Source organism: Salvelinus sp. IW2-2015, linkage group LG27 (assembly GCF_002910315.2).
Source record: "Salvelinus sp. IW2-2015 linkage group LG27, ASM291031v2, whole genome shotgun sequence".
Taxonomy (NCBI): domain Eukaryota; kingdom Metazoa; phylum Chordata; class Actinopteri; order Salmoniformes; family Salmonidae; genus Salvelinus; species Salvelinus sp. IW2-2015.
In genome coordinates this window covers 3,263,428-3,283,401 of record NC_036867.1, presented here as the reverse complement: position 1 = coordinate 3,283,401, position 19,974 = coordinate 3,263,428, and the positions used below count along the sequence as shown (strand labels likewise).

The following is a 19,974-nucleotide window of genomic DNA, read 5'->3' as shown; positions in this document are numbered from 1 at the left end:
CTAATCACGTCTTCATTAATCCAGTGCAGACGGCCACCCAGATAATTGTGCTAATCATTATCATAATTGCAGATCACAGAGGCATGATCGGGAAGGTTAGCCGCCGTGTTTAGAGAGCTCACAAAGTCTTGGGCACTGGAAGTGTAATTGCCTTCTGGCTGAGGAATCTGCTGAACTGTTTCAGAAGTTCTATGGGTTTGTGAGATTGGTGAAAAGATGAGGTAACCAGTGGATAATAAAGGGGACACTGTGTATTGATCACTAAGTGAGGTTTCCAGAGGCCCCGTTGGAGATGGCTGGTCTATGCTCGATACTCTTTGTGCTGGCGGGGCCCACCTAATGAGCCACATCTATGGATCGTCACATTCAGAGAAATCGAAGCCAAAGACTACCATTTATCAGCCTGGAAGGAGACCAGTATCTCTAATGGCAAGCCATACCAGGTAGCACTTTTTGAAATCAGATATGGCGTTAAAGATATTCTAGATATAAGAATCTTTCCATATTGGAAATGGTAGCGTATTATAGTCTATAGGCCTACCTGTAAAAACGTTGATGTAGCCTACAATAGTTCTGAGGGACTATAGTTTCACTGTACTGTGAACTTTAGGCTTGGGCAATATCCTGGTATACGGTATTAACTTTATATTTCAAAATACCGACGGGGGTGCACCCCAAATGACAAATACTCCAGTATGGTAAGTTAAGCATATCTTAAAAATAAAGGAGAGCCGCACACTCTAGGAGCTCAGATGCAAAAAGTTAAGCATATCTATAAGAAATGTAAGATGGGTCAAATAAATGATATCCAGCATCAGGGCTCCAGCATTTGGTTTGCTAACTTGCTAGCTAAGTGGCTTGATGTCAAGATCAAGCTTCTTGGTTACAGCAGAGACATTCAATCACCTCCTGGATCAAGATCCCTGTTGCCTAAATTGTTTTGTGTGTAAATAGCTTTGAAATAGCGCCACTTGTTTGCACTTCCAGTAATACCGTATACCCCAGTATGGAACAGAAACGGTATAAATATCTGGATATCGCCCAACACTACTCTGAATCCACAATCTGAGTTAATAGAAGCTGGTATAGAATGACTGTTCACATCGTGTCTGTGTTGTGTCATAGTATGAAAAGTGGAGGCCAATCAGAAATTACATGCGATGTAGTCCACATCTAACAATTTACCTAATCACATACGTCACTTCATGATCCAATATATAGATACAGTAGAGTATATTATTTTTAGGCTTTTACATCCCATTTCTGACTCGGAACAAATCATTTGAACTTGTTCATAATGAATACATTAACACACTACAGGGTATTTTGCTACTGCAGTCCTAGATAGGCCTATCATGCAGTTTTTATCCATTGTGTAAGACTCACGTCTCATCTGAGAAGTCCTTATTAATGTTACCATGTCTTCACCTCCGCTGAAGGACAGTATTTAGTTCAGTTTACCTTATCTATGCTGGAATGTATAACATATTCTCGAGAACTACACTCCCTAGCTGGACTTGACTTTGAGCTAATTAGGAGGAAGACTCCCAACTCTTCAGTACGAGAGGAAATGAGGCTATGGGGATTTTGTTAGGCACACAACCAAAGAATGATTATCTGTGCTTCTATATTAACCCCAAAGGACAAATACTCCTGTGTGGTAAAGTAAACTGTGTAATAACACGTGACTGTGAGGAGGATGGAAGCTCTGGGAGAGAGTTCCCAGACTTAGCCAGAGGGAGCACCTGTGTTGCTGTCCTCAGTACTGTATGTGTCAGTGAGGGCTCATTATATCATCATCACTAGTCATCACCAGTACATTGGACTTTAATGTTCCCCTTAATTGGATTGGCCATCCATTTTGATGGCAAAATTGTTACTTAATTCACAGGTTCCCTTCAGATGGTCTCTCAGGAGTGAAAGTGTAACCTATATTTGAGCGAGAGAACAACTTTTGTCTTAATTTTGCATTTAGACTGCCATGAACGTTATGAGTTATGTTCGGAATTTCTTCCATCTGATCACGCCTTTCTTAACGAACATTTTCATTTGATATGAATATACTATGATGGTTGACAATAAGAAACAGGAAACCGTTCATTTTCATGCGGGTGATTTATGTACAAGTTGACTATCTAAATAGAGCGTTAGATATGTTACTCCATTTTCTCTTCTGTCTGTTTTGTACTTCAGTATGCCTGTTCTGTGGCAGAGCTAGTATAAAAACCAACCTTTCATAGCTAAAAGGTTCAGGATAATGTTTCTATTCATGGGAACCCTCTGATGAAGTCCACATGCTAAAAGATGAATAGGAGAATAAAGGAATTGAGCAAATGGACTGAGAATGAGATTCTTCTCTCGACTGTGACAAAGGCAGGCTTGAAACGACTGCTATTTTGTCCAGTATAATCCATAAAATTAATGTGGGATCTTATTTTCCAACTAAATGGAAAATTGCCACCAAATTGCATGTTCTTTGAGATGGATGACGGCTTATCTTCACAAAATAATTTTCTTGGCCCTCCCAGGCTGTTCCGTAGGTTATTGCCAAGCATTTGTGACCTGCCTGGCCGATACCCTTTGAACATCGTTTTCAGACACATTAGAGTGCATCAGGAATAAATTGAGCCCCTCCTCTCCCCTAGATAGGGAAATTGACCGAGCTAGTTAAGCTTTCTTTAATGCTTTGAGATCACAAAGCCTTAGGCTGCAAGTGTAAAATCGACTTTGAATGTATAAAGAAACTGGTGTGTTCAGGTCCCACTCAGTTGAATAAACACATATGTGTGTGACACAATTAAAGATAATAAGACATGAAAATAGCATTGATGTATTTTCTGTTTATTGCATCCACTCTGTTACTATGTCAAGGAAACACTGTACATTTCCTGTTTCTTAGCAAAGGCATTTCAGCAGTGGTGTAAATTACTTAAGTAAAAATACTTCAAAGTACTACTTAATTAGTTTTTTAGGGTATCAGTACTTTACTATTTATATTTTTGACAACTTTTACTCCACTACATTCCTTAAGAAAATAATGTACTTTTTACTCCATACATTTTCCCTGACATCCAAAAGTACTTGTTACATTTTGAATGCTTATCAGGACAGAAAAATTGTCCAATTTACACACTTATCAAGAGAACATCAGTGGTCATCCCTACTGCCTCTGATTTGCTTCATATAAAGAAGTTGAAATTATTTGTATTTTTACTTTTGATACTTAGGTATATTTAAAACCAAATACATGTAGACTTTTTCTTAACTATTAGGTGACTTTCACTTTTACTTGAGTCAATTTCTATTAAGGTATCTTTACTTTTACTCAAGCATGACAATTGGGTACTTTTTCCACCACTGAATTTCAGTCACAGTAGTTAGGGTTAGGTTAGGGTTAGGGTTACATAGCCCGTTTTATATTATATGGAGTCTCAGGTGGCTGAATTTGATGTATAGCCTCTTCTAAATTGAGTGTAAAGTCATGTTCTGTAGTCCCTACACAATATGTGGGGGAGAAATATATTTGTCCAAACCTGTGGTGAATTCCACAGTATTAATACAATGATGGTCATGAATAAAATAGAGGATAAACTAATACAATTTACAAAACTGGCAATACAAAGTTTGAGGCAATACTGCCGTGGAAAGAGGACTTTATGGTTTTGCGTTATTGATGCTGCCTCCTATACACAACTCCTACAAAGTTTCAGACATCGCAACTGTTCAGAATAATAAGCTCATGAAGCTATGCACGCCATGGCACACTGGCAGCTTTGAATGCAGGAGAACATTCTCCATCAGATGGGCTTCACAATACCCAGAACAGCACTGTTCTCCCATCTCTCACTGCACGAGTTAATACACAGTGAACGTTACCATTGCAGACTCTCAATCCAGACCAGAATTCATTCAGTGATTATTGAAAACTCCCCCTACTTTCATTCAATATAGCTGGAAGGTACACAGAGATGAACTGATATTGTCGACAGGCTGGGAAGCATCAGAGTAGCTTTCATAGGAGATTTCAGGTTCATATGGAGGGAGAGGTTCCAGTGTAGCTAGCATTCTTCTCTAGAGTAACACATCTTTCTCAAGGCGGTTGAATATTGATTAAACTACAACCTGTCAGTGAAGTTCGCTGCTCATAGTACCTGATGCTGGGAAGTCTGTATTTCTACCTCCTCTTGTTTATTTGGTGTTTATTAGATTGCACAAATGCTGTACAATTCTTAGTATGAGAAAAAAAAACTTTCTACTGATCAGAGATGGAAATATATTTCTTCTTTCAGATAACCTGGCTGACCAATATCTTCTAGCCGTTAAAAATGTCACTCCGTTTTGGCTGTGTTATCGTTCGTCACCGAAAATCAATTTAACCTAGTGACAGTCACATGTTGACTCAAGCATGCAAAAGCGATATGCTTTAAAATGTATTTGCAAGTTCAATCATGTTCTACCAATTGGCAAAGTATTTTAAAAAATGTACTACTAAACACAGTAAACATCTGATTCTGACTTTCACGGGAGAGCATATCCATGGAAAAATAGTACTAGGGGACTGACTCCATCCCGCAGTCATAATTATCTCAAATTAAAAGACTTCAAATTGTCTTGCAGTGTTGGATCATCCTAGCCCTGCAAGCGTTTTTGTATATTGATGTTTGTTTAGTCAGCTGTGACTACCCACGGGCTGTTTACAATACAACGCTCATGCTTTGTCACAGCAGAAGCCCTGCACTCGTTACTGGTGTGAAGCAAGGCCCAGGCACTCCGGCAGTACTGCCCAGGGTAAAGTCTCAATTGATAAACATGACCCAGACCAGAATGCACCCCCTCTATTCTCTCGGTCTTTGATCTCTCTGCTTCTCTGTTGCCTACTGAAGCTGAGAGGTGAAGATCTTATCAAGTAGTTGTTTTCTTCTGTTTGAGGAATATGTCTAAAGCTGTGGAGTCTGCTGTGACTTAAGTGTCTTTCTTCATGTGTGTTATGAATAATTTTGTGTGTGTGTGTGCCAACCCTGATGTGTTACAATTGAATGCTACTGTGTCGGTGTTATGGTGAGTGCAGGTCTATTATATTGGGTCTAATGTAAAATCCCTAATCTGTTCTCCAAAACATTGTGATGTTTATCCTCTCATATTGGCACAATCATCCTCAGTGGTCCTTTAACTGTACGCAGTGGGCAATCAAGGTTTCCCCTATATATAAATAAGACACTTCTGTATATAATTTTCAATACATTTGCTAACATTTCTAAAAACACGTTTTTGCTTTGTCATTATGAGGTATTGTGTGTAAATTTATGAGGATTTTTTAAATTTAATTCATTTTAGAATAAGGCTGTAACGTAACAAGATATGGAAAAATTCAATGGGTCTGAATACTTTCCCTAATCTGTTCTCCAGAACAGTGTGATATTTATCCTCTCATATTGGCAAAATCATACTCAGTGCTCCTTTAACTGTACGCAGTGGGCGATCAGGGTTTCCCTTATATTTAAATCCTTGCCGCCACTCCAAAAAATGTGATACAAAAATAGCAATTCAGGATGGTAAAATATTTGCAGTGCAAATTTAAACGACTAAAACCAGATATAAAATATGTAGAAAAGATAATGGGCTGTGTAGTGGAGGGCTAAAGGACTGTGTTATTCTAAGGTTTCTGGTATGGGCGTGTTCGCCTCGGCATCGGTCAGAACGCATTGATGGGAAGACAGTTAATGGTTGGCTTGTAGTTTACTTGAAGATAGACAGTATGTAACAGCACAGTATGTACAGTGCCTTCAGAAAGCATTCATACCCTTTGACTTTTTCCGCATTTTGTTGTGTTACAGCATGAATTTAAGGGTTGTAAAGCTCTTAGAGACTTACCCAGAAAGACTTCCAGCTGTAATCGCTGCCAAACGCAAAGTGTTGACTCAGGGGTGTGAATACCTATGTAAATTAGATATACATTTCTAAAAACAGGTTTTTGCTTTGTCATTATGAGGTGTTTTGTGTAGATTGGGGTGGATTTTTTTTTGTGGGAAAAAACGATTTAATCCATTATGGATTAAGGCTGTAACGTAACGTGTCACGTAAAGTGGAAAAAGTCAAGGGATTTGAATACTTTCGGAATTCGGAAATAATCAGACCCCTTTTTTGCAAATGTATGAAGTAGAGGTCGACCGATTAATCGGAATGGCCGATTAATCGGGGCCGATTTCAAGTTTTCATAACAATCGGAAATCGGTAATTTTTGGGCGCCGATTTTATTATTATTATTATATTATTTTTTAAATACACCTTTATTTAATCTTTATTTAACTAGGCAAGTCAGTTAAGAACACATTCTTATTTTCAATGACGGCCTAGGAACGTTCTGGCTCGTTCAGGGGCAGAACGACAGATTTTTAACCTTGTCAGCTCGGGTGATCCAATCTTGCAACCGTACAGTTAACTAGTCCAATGCTCTAACACCTGATTACATTGCACTCCACGAGGAGCCTGCCTGTTACGCGAATGCAGTAAGCTAAGGTAAATTGCTAGCTAGCATTAAACTTATCTTATAAAAAACAATCAATCAATGACTGTCATTGCTCCAATGTTTACTTAACCATAAACATCAATGCCTTTCTTAAAATCAATGCACAAGTATATATTTTTAAAACTGCATATTTAGCTAAAAGAAATCCAGGTTAGCAGGCAATATTAACCAGGTGAAAATTGTGTCATTTCTCTTGCGTTCATTGCACGCAGAGGTAGGGTATATGCAACAGTTTGGGCCGCCTGGCTCTTTTGCGAACTAATTTGCCAGAATTGTACGTAATTATGACATAACATTGAAGGTTGTGCAATGTAACAGGAATATTTAGACTCATGGATGCCACCCGTTAGATAAAATACGGAACGGAATAAACGTTTTGTTTTCGAGGTGATAGTTTCCGGATTAGCAAAGGTATATGGTTTAGAGAGAAATAGTCGACGCGTTATAATTCCTGTAATAACTTGCGCTGAACTTGAAAGGGTTCCTTCGTTATTTTACCGTTCATGTCTTCCATAGAGAATGTCTTGATCTACTTCAAATAAGGTCTGTGTTTCGCGGAGGAGCAGACTGACAGGGGACCATGCAGACAAGCTCTGCTTTCTGCACTACAACCCAAAACTTCTTAACTGGGAATATTGAAGACCGATGAAAGCTGGTGGTTCGTTTTAACATATGTTCTCATGTTATTTGAGACTAAATTGATTTTATTATGTTTATGTATTTATGTATTATATTAAGTTAAAATAAAAGTGTTCATTGTTCATTCAGTATTGTTGCAATTGTCATTATTACAAAAATGTGTGGTGTGTATGATATATATTATATATAATATATATATATATTATATATATATATATATATATATTATATAATATATATTATAATATATATATAATATATATAAATACATATATATATATATATATTTTTTTTTTTATCGGTATCGGCTTTTTTTGTCCTCCAATAATCGGTATCGGTATCGGCGTTGAAAAATCATAATTGGTCGACCTCTAGTAAGAGAATAAAAAACTGAAACATCACATTTACGTAAGTATTCAGACCCTTTACTCAGTACTTTGTTGAAGCACCTTTGGCAGCGATTAGAGCCTTAAGTTTTCTTGGGTATGAGTTTCTCCCATTCTTCTCCGCAGATCCTCTCAAGCTCTGTCAGGTTGGATGTGGAGCATAGCTGAACAGCTATTTTCAAGTCTCTCCAGAGATGTTCGATCGGGTTCAAGTCTGGGCTCTGGCTGGGCCACTCAAGACATTCAGAGACTTGTCCCGAAGCCACTCCTGCATTGTCTTGGCAGTGTGCTTAGGGTCGTTGTCCTGTTGGAAGGTGAACCTTCACCCCAGTCTGAGGTCCTGAGGACTCTGGAGCAGGTTTTCATCAAGGATCTCTCCGTACTTTGCTCCGTTCATCTTTCCCTCGATCCTGATTAGTCTCCCAGTCCCTGCCTCTGAAAAACATCACCACAGCACGATGCTGCCACCACCATGCTTCACCGTAGGGATGGTGCCAGGTTTCCTCCAGACATGATACTTGGCATTCAGGCCGAAGAGTTCAATCTTGGTTTCATCAGACTAGAGAATCTTGTTTCTCATGGTCTGACAGTCCTATGTGCCTTTATCTAGTGGCTTCCATCTGGCCACTCTACCATAAAGGCCTGATTGGTGGAGTCCTGCAAGATGGTTGTCCTTCTGGAAGGTTCTCCCATCTCCACAGAGGGAACTCTGGACCTCTGTCAGAGTGACCATTGGTTCTTGGTCACCTCCCTGATCAAGGCCCTTCTCCCCGACTGCTCAGTTTGGCCGGGCGGCCAGCTCTAGGAAGAGTCTTGGTGGTTTCAAGCTTCTTCCATTTAAGAATGATGGAGCGCACTGTGTTCTTGGGGACCTTCAATGCTGCAGACATTTTTTGTACCCTCCCAAGATCTGTGCCTCGACACAATCCTGTCTCGGAGCTCTACGAACAATTCCTTTGACCTCATGGCTTGGTTTTTGCTCTGACATGCACTGTCAACTGTAGGACCTTATATAGACAAGTGTGTGTGCCTTTCCAAATCACCGGAAACACTCGAGGCTGTAATCACTGCCAAAGGTGCTTCAACAAAGCACTGAGTAAAGGATCTGAATACTTATGTAAATGTTATATTTCAGATTTTTATTTAATACATTTGCTAAATGTCCTAAAAAACATTTTTTGCGTTGTCATTATGGGTTATTGATGAGGGGAAAAACCTATTTAATCAATTTTAGAATAAGGCTGTAACGTAACAAAATGTGGAAAATTCAAGGTGTCTGAATACTTCCGAATGCACTGTATATTTGTAGCATTTGGGTTTTTCAATTAGGTAAATGCAGATGGGCAACCCAATGCTTCAACTATGCTGCATCAGTTGGGCTATGGTTATAATGCTTTTAAAGTGGAAATTATATTTCAGATGGTGTCAACATCATTTAATTTTCACTCATTTTGGAGTATAATGTCCTTTTAAGCAAAAGTTGATAAAACGAGATTGCTCAATGGCAGGGATACAGTATGTCTGGCTGGCGTCCTACTGTATCCTACATCCTAAAGCGGTCTACTCAGGCTGGATAGAACTAAAACAGTATGGCACTTGTAGTGTGTTTGTGGTGGTTCTGTGGAATCCGTGTTGTTTACACCGCAGTCCACTAACTCCTCCCGCCTGGCGTGACGAGCCCTCGGCAGTGACCCCTGCGAAAGCACCCCCGTTTCGCCAGAGTGCCACCGGGGATTGTGGGAAAACAGGTTGCTGGTTTTAATGAGTGTGTGTAATGGGTGGTGTGGTAAAAAGCCCCCTGCTGTTCCTCTTCTCTCCAGGCTAATGATGTCTGCCACTCCATTCAATTAAGGAGGGAAAGAGGTCACTAAAAGGCTTACCTCGTAGACCAGCCCACTCTGTTCCAGAGCGTGGTTGTGTGTCTGTTGTGGTGGTGGGGGGGGGGGGGGGGTCTATTGATTAAGACCTTAGCCACAGATCCTCTCTGCACGGCCTCTGCTCAGGACTTTGTACCCCCCCTACCGTAAACTAATTAGAAAGTTATTAATGCAGCTAATGTTTTAGGCTTTCAATGACCTTTTAAAAGACTCCTCTAGCTTGGTTGTTTTTGTTTATTGGACTTGAACTATAGAAATGTCCAACTTTCTTTTCATCTTTGTTTCAGTTTTTTTGGATGTAAGCCAATGTTTCATGTTGTTGTTGATGTTGCTGCTGCTGTTCAGGTATAAGCCTCAATAAATTTATGAGGACAGATCTATTCAGTGCTACCACTATCAATCATAATTGTACTGGCATAATCATTTTTTTCCAAAATCATCAATAATAAGGATTATTATTGGTGCAAAAAGGGGAAGGCTGAAAACCCTTTTCTCATTCCACTCACTCCATACCCAGCAGGGACCGTTTGTCAAATTGATACTTTAACATTTTATTTTGCACTTAAGACAATATTAAACCTTGAATATATAATTCATTTGTTTTCTCCCAAAACATGGCTCAAGGTTGCACCATAATTTGAAATCATTTTTCGAACAAAAAGCCTCTTGACGGCGTTCACCCACCAAAGTTACCAATATTCCGAAAGCTCATTTTTTATCTGTCACATTCGTTTGCCAGTGATGGCCGCTGACACCTTGCCTCATTGAGAACCCCCCACACACACACATCTCCTCCATTCCTCCTCCTGGCTTTTGCTCATGGCGATTCTACTTGAGAATTTGTGGTGTTTCCGTAGTCCACACTTGTCCTTGACTGACCCATCCATTTTAGTTATCCACCTTTCTCTCCCCCTCCCTCCCTCCCTCCTTCCTTCCATTCTCTTTTATTAGTTATTTGTGTAAATTTTTCTCACTTCCTCTTCCCCCCTACTATTTATACTAATAGACAGTATCACTCCATTATCTCTCTCCCTTACCCACTTCTCATTTCTTTCTCCCTTTGCTTCTCTTGCTCTCCACAACCTTTCTCTTGTTCACTCACCTTGTTCACTCTCCTTTCCTGATTTTCTATCTCCTCTATTTCTCTTTCTGATCGTGTGTTTCTCTCTGTCTGTTTTGTCTGACCAGGAGCTGGTGGGGAGTAACCCTCCTCAGAGGAACTGGAAGGGAATTGCGATCGCCCTGTTGGTCATTCTGGTCATCTGCTCCCTGATCGTCACCTCGGTCATCCTGCTGACACCAGGTAGGTGGGGAGTGGTAAGGAGGGGAGGGAAGACTCCCGTACGATATGGTATAAAAGGAAAAAACACAACAATACACGTGTTGAACAATACACGTGTTGTTGTACAGGGTCAGCCATAGTAGTATGGCGCCCCTGGAGCAAATTAGGGTTAAGTGCCTTGCTCAAGAGCACATCGACAGATTCTTTCTAACATGCACCCTGGGTCACAATGTCTTACATGTCTCAGAGTATTGCTCTGATAGGTGCAGTGCAGTTGCCTTGTACTCTCCCGTAACCACAAAACATATTCACTGCATGTAGTTGGAGAGTCCTGCGTATGTGCACTTTCTCACAAACACTTACACAAACACAATTTACAGTGTTACATATAGTGCCCCAGTCTCTCACAGGTATACTTATAAAACCGTCACACACAGTAGCATATATTTATACCCAGACCCTCACTGGCATAGCACAAACCCCCGCAGCCCCTGCAAGATCTATTCAATTATTATTATTATTGGGGAGGGGGGAGTTCGGCCCCCCAGATAGCATATGAAAACTTCACAAGCCATGATTTTTAGGGGGAATTACAGGAAATTATCTTTAAAACTGCTACATTTTCTCTCAGCCTCATGGCAAAATGTGAAGATTAGCAGGAAATTAGCTCTAAAACGGCAACATTTTCTATGCCTTACAACTCAAACTGAATTCTTACGTAACTCTATGTTCACTACATACTTCAGTCTGAGACTGCCAACATTGAAGTTGTTTGTGGTGATGTCAAAATGAGGGGTGTTGTACAAAACAAAAGTATGAGCAATTGGATCATCTCTAACCAATCAGAGTAAGCCAATGACACATTTTCAAAAGGCCGCTTTACCCACGTGTGTTATTGGTCTGGCACAACCCATCGGTTTCTGGGACCAATCAGAACGGTTAGAATGTGTTTGCATTCTAGAAATCGTCGGGGAGGTACTCAGAACCAGACTCATTGCGGAGAAGAAGCTAACGTCCGTGGGCGTGGCGTAGCGTTTGGCCGGAGCAAGAACTTTGGGTAGCCAGGCAAGTATTTTCTCTCAGCCTCATGGGAAAATACGTAAAATAACATGAGATTAGCTATAAAATGGCAAATGTTTCTCTCTGCCCGATGGCAAAGGAAAAGATCCCCAAAAAAATGAATAGTCATATTTTTTTGCGAGCGCCGCACAAAACTGCGCTACGCCTCTGCGGACTTGCTTCTATACTTGCTTCTATCCTTTTAATTCCAAGATGGCATAGCAGTCAGACGTCATTTGTCCTCGTCTTGTCGTGTCACGTGTATATATATATTTACATATTTTCTTCGCATATCTTTTTATATATATTATTTTTTTCTTCTAAAAACTCAACTTTAAAACACTCCTGCAACCCGCCTCACCAATTAAAAAAAATATATATATATTATTCACCTCAAATCTGAAATCCACAACAGAAGCTAGCCAGTTCACTGGCTAACGTTAGTATTCAGCTAACCACGGTTGGCAGTCATCAGCTATCCTTTAGCTCGAAAAGCTATCGCCAGTTTTGTACAACGCGACTCAGACCAGAGCATACCGGACCTATTTTCTCTCCATATCCCCGGATTTCTACCGCAAGCTCAGTGTCACGCCCTGACTATAGATTGCTTTGTATGTTTCTATTTTTTGTTTGGTCAGGTTGTGATGTGGGTGGGCATTCTATATTTGTATGTCTATTTCTTTGTGTTTGGCCGTGTGTGGTTCTCAATCAGAGGCAGCTGTCTATCGTTGTCTCTGATTGAGAACCATATTTAGGTAGCCTGTTTTCCCACCGAGTTGTGGGTGATTATTTTCTGTTTAGTGTGTGTCGTCACCTTACAGAACTGTTCGTTTGTCGTCTTTTGTTGTTTTGTTTAGTGTTCAGTTTATTTGATTTAAAATATGAACACTTACCACGCTGCACCTTGGTCCTCTTCTCCTTCTCCCGACGACGTCCGTTACACTCTGGACATTTACACCTGGATCTTGCAGCTAGCTAGCTGCTATCCGAGTGACTATTGGCTTACGTCGGTCTCGGAGCAAACATCAATTATAGTTAGCCAGCTGAAGAGTTCCATCAGCCACTCCTGGGCTACAATCACCTATCCGGACCCGTTTTACTGCCGATACGGAGCCCCACCGGGCCTTCACGACTGGACTACCGACGTTATCTGCCCGATGGAGTTATCCAAATGGCCCCTCCTTCGCGACGTAACCTGAACGCCTATCTGCGGCCCGCTAATCGTTAGTTGTCTTATCGGCTGCTATCTGAATAGGTCTATCGGACTATTTTCTTGGGTCACTATAACTATATCTATTTTGCCAATTGGATTGTTCCCCTCTACCACACTGAACCCCACTAATCTACCGACGGAAACGCATGAGGTGGCTAAAAACAGACCTCCATCCTCTGCCAGCTTGCTACCCATGGCCCGGCTAGCTGTCTGAATCGCCGTGACCACAACCAACCTCACTACTCACTGGACCCTTATGATCACTCGGCTAAGCATGCCTCTCCTTAATGTKAATATGCCTTGTCCATTGCTGTTCTGGTTAGTGTTTATTGGCTTATTTCACTGTAGAGCCTCTAGCCCTGCTCATTATACCTTATCCAACCTTTCAGTTCCACCACCCACACATGCGATGACATCACCTGGTTTCAATGATGTTTCTAGAGACAATATCTCTCTCATTATCACTCAATACCTAGGTTTACCTCCACTGTATTCACATCCTACCATACCTTTGTCTGTACATTATACCTTGAAGCTATTTTATCGCCCCCAGAAACCTGCTCCTTTTACTCTCTGTTCCAGACGTCCTAGACGACCAATTCTCATAGATTTTAGCCGTACCCTTGTCCTACTCCTCCTCTGTTCCTCTGGTGATGTAGAGGTGAATCCAGGCCCTGCAGTGCCTAGCTCCACTCCTATTCCCCTATTCTCTTTTGATGACTTCTGTAACCGTAATAGCCTTGGTTTCATGCATGTTAACATTAGAAGCCTCCTCCCTAAGTTTGTTTTATTCAATGCTTTAGCACACTCTGCCAACCCGGATGTCTTAGCCGTGTCTGAATCCTGGCTTAGGAAGACCACCAAAAATTCTGAAATCTCCATCCCTAACTACAACATTTTCAGACAAGATAGAACGGCCAAAAGGGGCGGTGTTGCAATCTACTGCAGAGATAGCCTGCAGAGTTCTGTCCTACTATCCAGATCTGTACCCAAACAATTTGAACTTCTACTTTTAAAAATCCACCTCTCTATAAACAGGTCTCTCACCGTTGCCGCCTGCTATAGACCACCCTCTGCCGCCAGCTGTGCTCTGGACACCATATGTGAACTGATTGCCCCCCATCTATCTTCAGAGCTCGTGCTGCTAGGTGACCTAAACTGGGACATGCTTAACACCCCAGCCATCCTACAATCTAAGCTTGATGCCCTCAATCTCACACAAATTATCAATGAACCTACCAGGTACCACCCCAAAGCCGTAAACACGGGCACCCTCATAGATATCATCTTAACCAACTTGCCCTCTAAATACACCTCTGCTGTTTTCAACCAAGATCTCAGCGATCACTGCCTCATTGCCTGCAGCCGTAATGGGTCAGCGGTCAAACGACCTCCACTCATCACTGTCAAACGCTCCCTGAAACATTTCAGCGAGCAGGCCTTTCTAATCGACCTGGCCCGGGTATCCTGGAAGGATATTGACCTAATCCCGTCAGTAGAGGATGCCTGTTTTTTTTTTTAAATGCCTTCCTCACCATCTTAACTTCTCTAGGGTAGGTGAGACGCTAACGTCCCACCAGGCCAACATCCGGTGAAACTGCAGAGAGCTAACATTTTAAATACATCATTCGTTGCATTAAACATTCTTGTAAATACATGTATCTTACATCATTTAAAAGATGAACGTCTTATTAATCCAGCCGCTGTGTCAGATTTCAAAAAGGTTTACTGCAAAAGCAAACATGCGATTTTCTGAGGACGGCACCCCACATACACAAGTATTACTAGCATTTTCCAACCAAGCATTAGCGTCACGAAAGTCAGAAATAACATGAAAATAAATCGCTACCATTGAAGATCTTCCTCTGGTGGCAATGCCAAGTGTCCTAACTGCACAGTGAATGTTCGTTTTGTTTGATAAAATACATTTTTATAGCCTAACACGAAACATTTGTAAACCGGTTGCGTTGTGATTTCCCTCTAATTCAACTTTGGACGAAGCATTCATGGTAATTACACACACTAAACAAATGTTTATCCAGTCATGGTTGGTTTCATTGCAATCCTCTGGTTGTTACTAACACAACCATACATGATGGCTCTTTTCCCGGGACGTATTGACCGAAACAAACCGATTTGAAGACACCAATCAATGACCTCATTGCGCACCAATGGTAGGACCGGTCTATCGTTGATTGACTGTATTTTGGCCCAATGACCACTGATCATCTTGAAATCTAGCTTTGAGGATAGCCAATGAGCTGAGGTAAACGACAATATGTAATGGTTATATGTTTGAAGACCAGCCTTTGTCGTAAACTCTGGCGTAAAAGAGGTTCATTCGCCATTGCAAATCCTACTTGACGGAGCCACGAGTGTTACGCATAGTAGTACATATTCAATAGCATTTTCAACAAGTTTATATATTTAAATTATGGTGAATAAATCAGGAAAAGCTCAAACAAAGTCTAGGTATACAGATTTAACCCAAATTATAGAGGAAATTGATAGAGACAGCCCCCCATCTCACAGCTAGCCTTCAGGGAGCTGCTCATCCAAGAGCTTGCTAGCTACAGCAAGTCCACTGCAGCACCTTCTGCTCCAACCAGTGGTGTTCACCTGCCCAAATTCATCTCTGCAGGCATGAATGTGCCTCAGGGCAAAAAGGGCACAGTAGGGAGACGTCATTGTGCCCTTTGTCACAGGAAATGCCCCATCACCTGCACCACCTGTTCAGTAAGCCTCTGCTTTACAGCAGAAAGAGACTGCTATGGGCCATGGCACCAGCAGCACAATATTGTGTAGAGGACTGAGGGTCTTCACAATATTTATCTATTTATTTATTTATAAAATATACAATATTGTAAATAGAAAATGTGTAAATAGTTACCCTTGTTATTTGTTTGTTTATTATTATTTATTTATTTTATTATTATTTTCATATATATATATATATATATTATGTTGGTGTGTGTTAGAATAGCATTTATGTATTTTGTATATAGTTATTTCCTTCAAAATGTATCACTGTACCAATTCGGCCACTTGGGTACATTTGGGTACATTTGTGTGGGACACCTGCGTGACTTCATGCTCAATGTCATGTAGCTCACTCATTTTTTAAGTTATCTGTCTAAAACTTTGCTCAGCTATTGTTGCCATCTTATGTTCTTCATTCAAATTATCCACAGCATCCTATCTGTATGTTTGGCTGTTCTTGGTCATTTGAAAAATGATGCAGCAACAATAAAAAACAGAAAACGTATGTTTATTTCCTTGTATTTTCTTCTACCAGATCTATTGTGTTATATTCTCCTACATTCAATTCACATTTCCACAAAATTCAGAGTGTTTCCTTTCAAATGATACCAAGAATATGAATTATCTTTGCCGCTGGGCCTGAGCTACAGGCAGTTAGATTAGGGTATGTCTTTAGGCGGAAATTGAGAAGAAGCGGGGGTACCCCAAAGAAGTTAAATAAGCATGCCCCATTCAAGAAATGTAGAACCAGGAACAGATATAGCCCATGGTTCTCTCCAGACCTGACTGCCCTTAACCAACACAAAAACATCCTATGGCGTTCGGCATTAGCATTGAACAGCCCCCGTGATATGCAACTTTTCAGGGAAGTTAGAAACCAATATACACAGGCAGTTAGAAAAGCCAAGGCTWGCTTTTTCAAGCAGAAATTTGCTTCCTGCAACACAAACTCAAAAAAGTTCTGGGACACTAAAGTCCATGGAGAATATGAACACCTCCTCCCAGCTGCCCACTGCACTGAAGATAGGAAACTCTGTCACCACAGATAAATCCACTATAATTGAGAATTTCAATAAGCATTTTTCTACGGCTGGCCATGCTTTCCACCTGGCTACACCTACCCCGGTCAACAGCAATGCACCTCCCACAGAAACTCGCCCAAGCCTTCCCCATTTCTCCTTCTCCCAAATCCAGTCAGCTGATGTTCTGAAAGAGCTGCAAAATCTGGACCCCTACAAATCAGCCGGGCTAGACAATTTGGACCCTTTCTTTCTCAAATTATCTCCCGAAATTGTTGCAACCCCTATTACTAGCCTGTTCAACCTCTCTTTCGTGTCGTCTGAGATTCCCAAAGATTGGAAAGCAGCTGCGGTCATCCCCCTCTTCAAAGGGGGGGACACTCTTGACTGTAATTTAGCTTTATAAAAATATGTTCATTTGGATGTCAAATCCCATGTGGAACTGGCTAATCACATTGTTAATCACTAACACTCATTACCCATGTAGGGCTGCTGTGTTCTTTTAATTACTTCTACTGGTGGAGGTCTTTACAGTCAACATGTGGGCATACTGTATTTCCTATCAGTTTTATCTGGACTTTTGAATCCTTGATTTAGCATCCTAAAATATACTATATGTAACGGCTGTCAATGTCGTTCTCCTCCTCAGACGAGGAGGAGCATGGATCGGACCAAGATGCGGAGTAGGAGGTATTCATGATTTTAATGACAAAACCAACAAACACTACAAATTAACAAAACAACAAACGTGACTAACCTGCAACAGTCCTGTGAGGCCCAAACGCTAACACAGGAAACAAACACCCACAAAACACCAGTGAAACCCTGGCTGCCTTAGTATGACTCTCAATCAGAGACAAACGATACACACCTGTCTCTAATTGAGAATCATACCAGGCCCGAACACAAAACCCAACATAGAAATACAAAACATAGACTGCCCACCCAACACTCACGCCCTGACCAATAAAGACATACAAAACAAGAGAAAAACAGGTCAGAACGTGACATAACCCCCCCCTTAGGTGCGAACTCCCGGGCGTACCAGCACAAAGTCTAGGGAGGGTCTGGGTGGGCATCTGACCACGGTGGTGGCTCAGGCTCTGGGCGAGGTCCCCACCCCACCATAGTCACTCCCCGCTTCCGTATCCCCCTACCAATGACCACCCTCCAACTCAACCCACCTAAATGAAGGGGCAGCATCGGATAAGGGGCAGCAGCTCCGGGATAAGGAGCAGCAGCTCCGGGATAAGGGCAGCAGCTCCGGGATAAGGGGCAGCAGCTCCGGATAAGGGCAGCAGCTCCGGACTGAGTGGCAGCTCATGACTGGGTTGCAGCTCATGACTGGTGGCAGCTCATGACTGTAGGGCAGCTCATGACTGGAGGGCAGCTCATGACTGGAGGGCAGCTCATGACTGGAGGCAGCAACTGGAGGGCAGCTCATGACTGGAGGGCAGCCTCATGACTGGAGGGCAGCTCATGACTGTCTGGCGGTCTCTGGCAGCTCCTGACTGGCCTGGCGTCTCTGGCAGCTCCTGACTGGCTGGCGTCTCTGGCAGCTCCTGACTGGCTGGCGTCTCTGGCAAGCTCCTGACTGGCTGACGGCTCTGGCAGCTCCTGACTGGCTGGCGTCTCTGGCGGCTCCTGACTGGCTGACGGCTCTTGCGGCTCCTGACTGACGGGCGGCTCCTAACTGACGGACGGCTCTAGCGGCTCGGGACAGACGGGCGGCTCTAATGGCTCGTGGCAGACGGACGGCTCAGATGGCGCTTGGCAGACGGATGGCTCAGACGGCGCTGGGCAGACGGATGGCTCAGACGGCGCTGGGCAGACGGATGGCTCAGACGGCGGCTGGGCAGACGGATGGCTCAGACGGCGCTGGGCAGACGGATGGCTCAGACGGCGTTGGGCAGACGGATGGCTCAGACGGCGTTGGGCAGACGAGAATGGCTCAGACGGCGTTGGGCAGACAGATGGCTCAGACGGCGTTGGGCAGACGGATGGCTCAGACGGCGTTGGGCAGACGGATGCTCAACGGCGTTGGGCAGACGGATGGCTCAGACGGCGTTGGGCAGACGGATGGCTCAGACGGCGTTGGGGCAGACGGAGGGCTCAGACGGCGTTGGCGACGGATGGCTCAGACGGCGCTGGGCAGACAGATGGCTCAGACGGCGCTGGGCAGCCGGGCAGTTCAGGCACCGCTGGGCAGACGGCAGACTCTGGCCGGCTGAGACGCACAATAGGCCTGATGCGTTGGTGCCGGAACTGGAGGTACCGGCTGAGGGCACGCACCTCAGGGCGAGTGCGGAGAGGAGGAACAGGGCTCTGGAGATGCACTGGAAGCCTGGTGCGTGGTGTAGGCACATGGTGGTACTGGGCTGGGGCGGGAAGGTGGCGCCGGATATGCCGGACCGTGAAGAGAGGACACGCGCTCTTGAGCACCGAGCCTCTCCAACCTTACCAGGTTGAATGGTCCCCGTAGCCCTGCCAGTGTCGGCGAGGTGGAATTGCCCGCACTGGGCTATGCAGGCGAACCGGGGACACCCACCTGTAAGGCTGGTGCCATGTACGCCGGCCCGAGGAGACGTACTGGAGGCCAGATACGTTGGGCCGGCTTCATGACATCCGGCTCGATGCCCAACCTAGCCCTCCCAGTGCGGCAAGGTGGAATAGCCCGCACTGGGGAACAGAACTCCCTTTAGCCCCCTCCAATAAATTTTGGGTGAGCCTCTCGGGTTTCCAGCCACTCTGCCTTGCAAGCGCCTCATAATGCCGCCTCTCCGCTTTCGCTGCCTCCAGCTCCGCTTTGGGGCGGCGACACTCCACTGGCTGTGCCCAGGGTCCTTTACCGTCTAGGATTCTCCTCCCAAGTCCATTCCTCTTCTCTCCATTGCTTTGGTTCTTGCCGTCCTTCTCCAATCCGCTTGGTCCTGGTTTGGTGGGTGTTTCTGTAACGGCTGTCAATGTCGTTCTCCTCCTCAGACGAGGAGGAGCATGGATCGGACCAAGATGCGGAGTAGGAGGTATTCATGATTTTAATGACAAACCAACAAACACTACAAATTAACAAAACAACAAACGTGACTAACCTGCAACAGTCCTGTGAGGCCCAAACGCTAACACAGGAAACAAACACCCACAAAACACCAGTGAAACCCTGGCTGCCTTAGTATGACTCTCAATCAGAGACAAACGATACACAACCTGCTCTAA

At 43.2% G+C, this 19,974-nt stretch overlaps 1 protein-coding gene across 1 annotated transcript in view; it reads left to right on the top strand.

Annotated features, from left to right (window-relative positions):
• Positions 1-19,974, top strand: part of LOC111953408 (A-type potassium channel modulatory protein DPP6-like) — a 212,706-nt gene that overhangs the window by 110,576 nt on the left and 82,156 nt on the right. Inside the window, 1 exon segment of the mRNA XM_070435603.1 lies at positions 10,617-10,731. Coding sequence (XP_070291704.1) covers positions 10,617-10,731 — 115 coding nt within the window.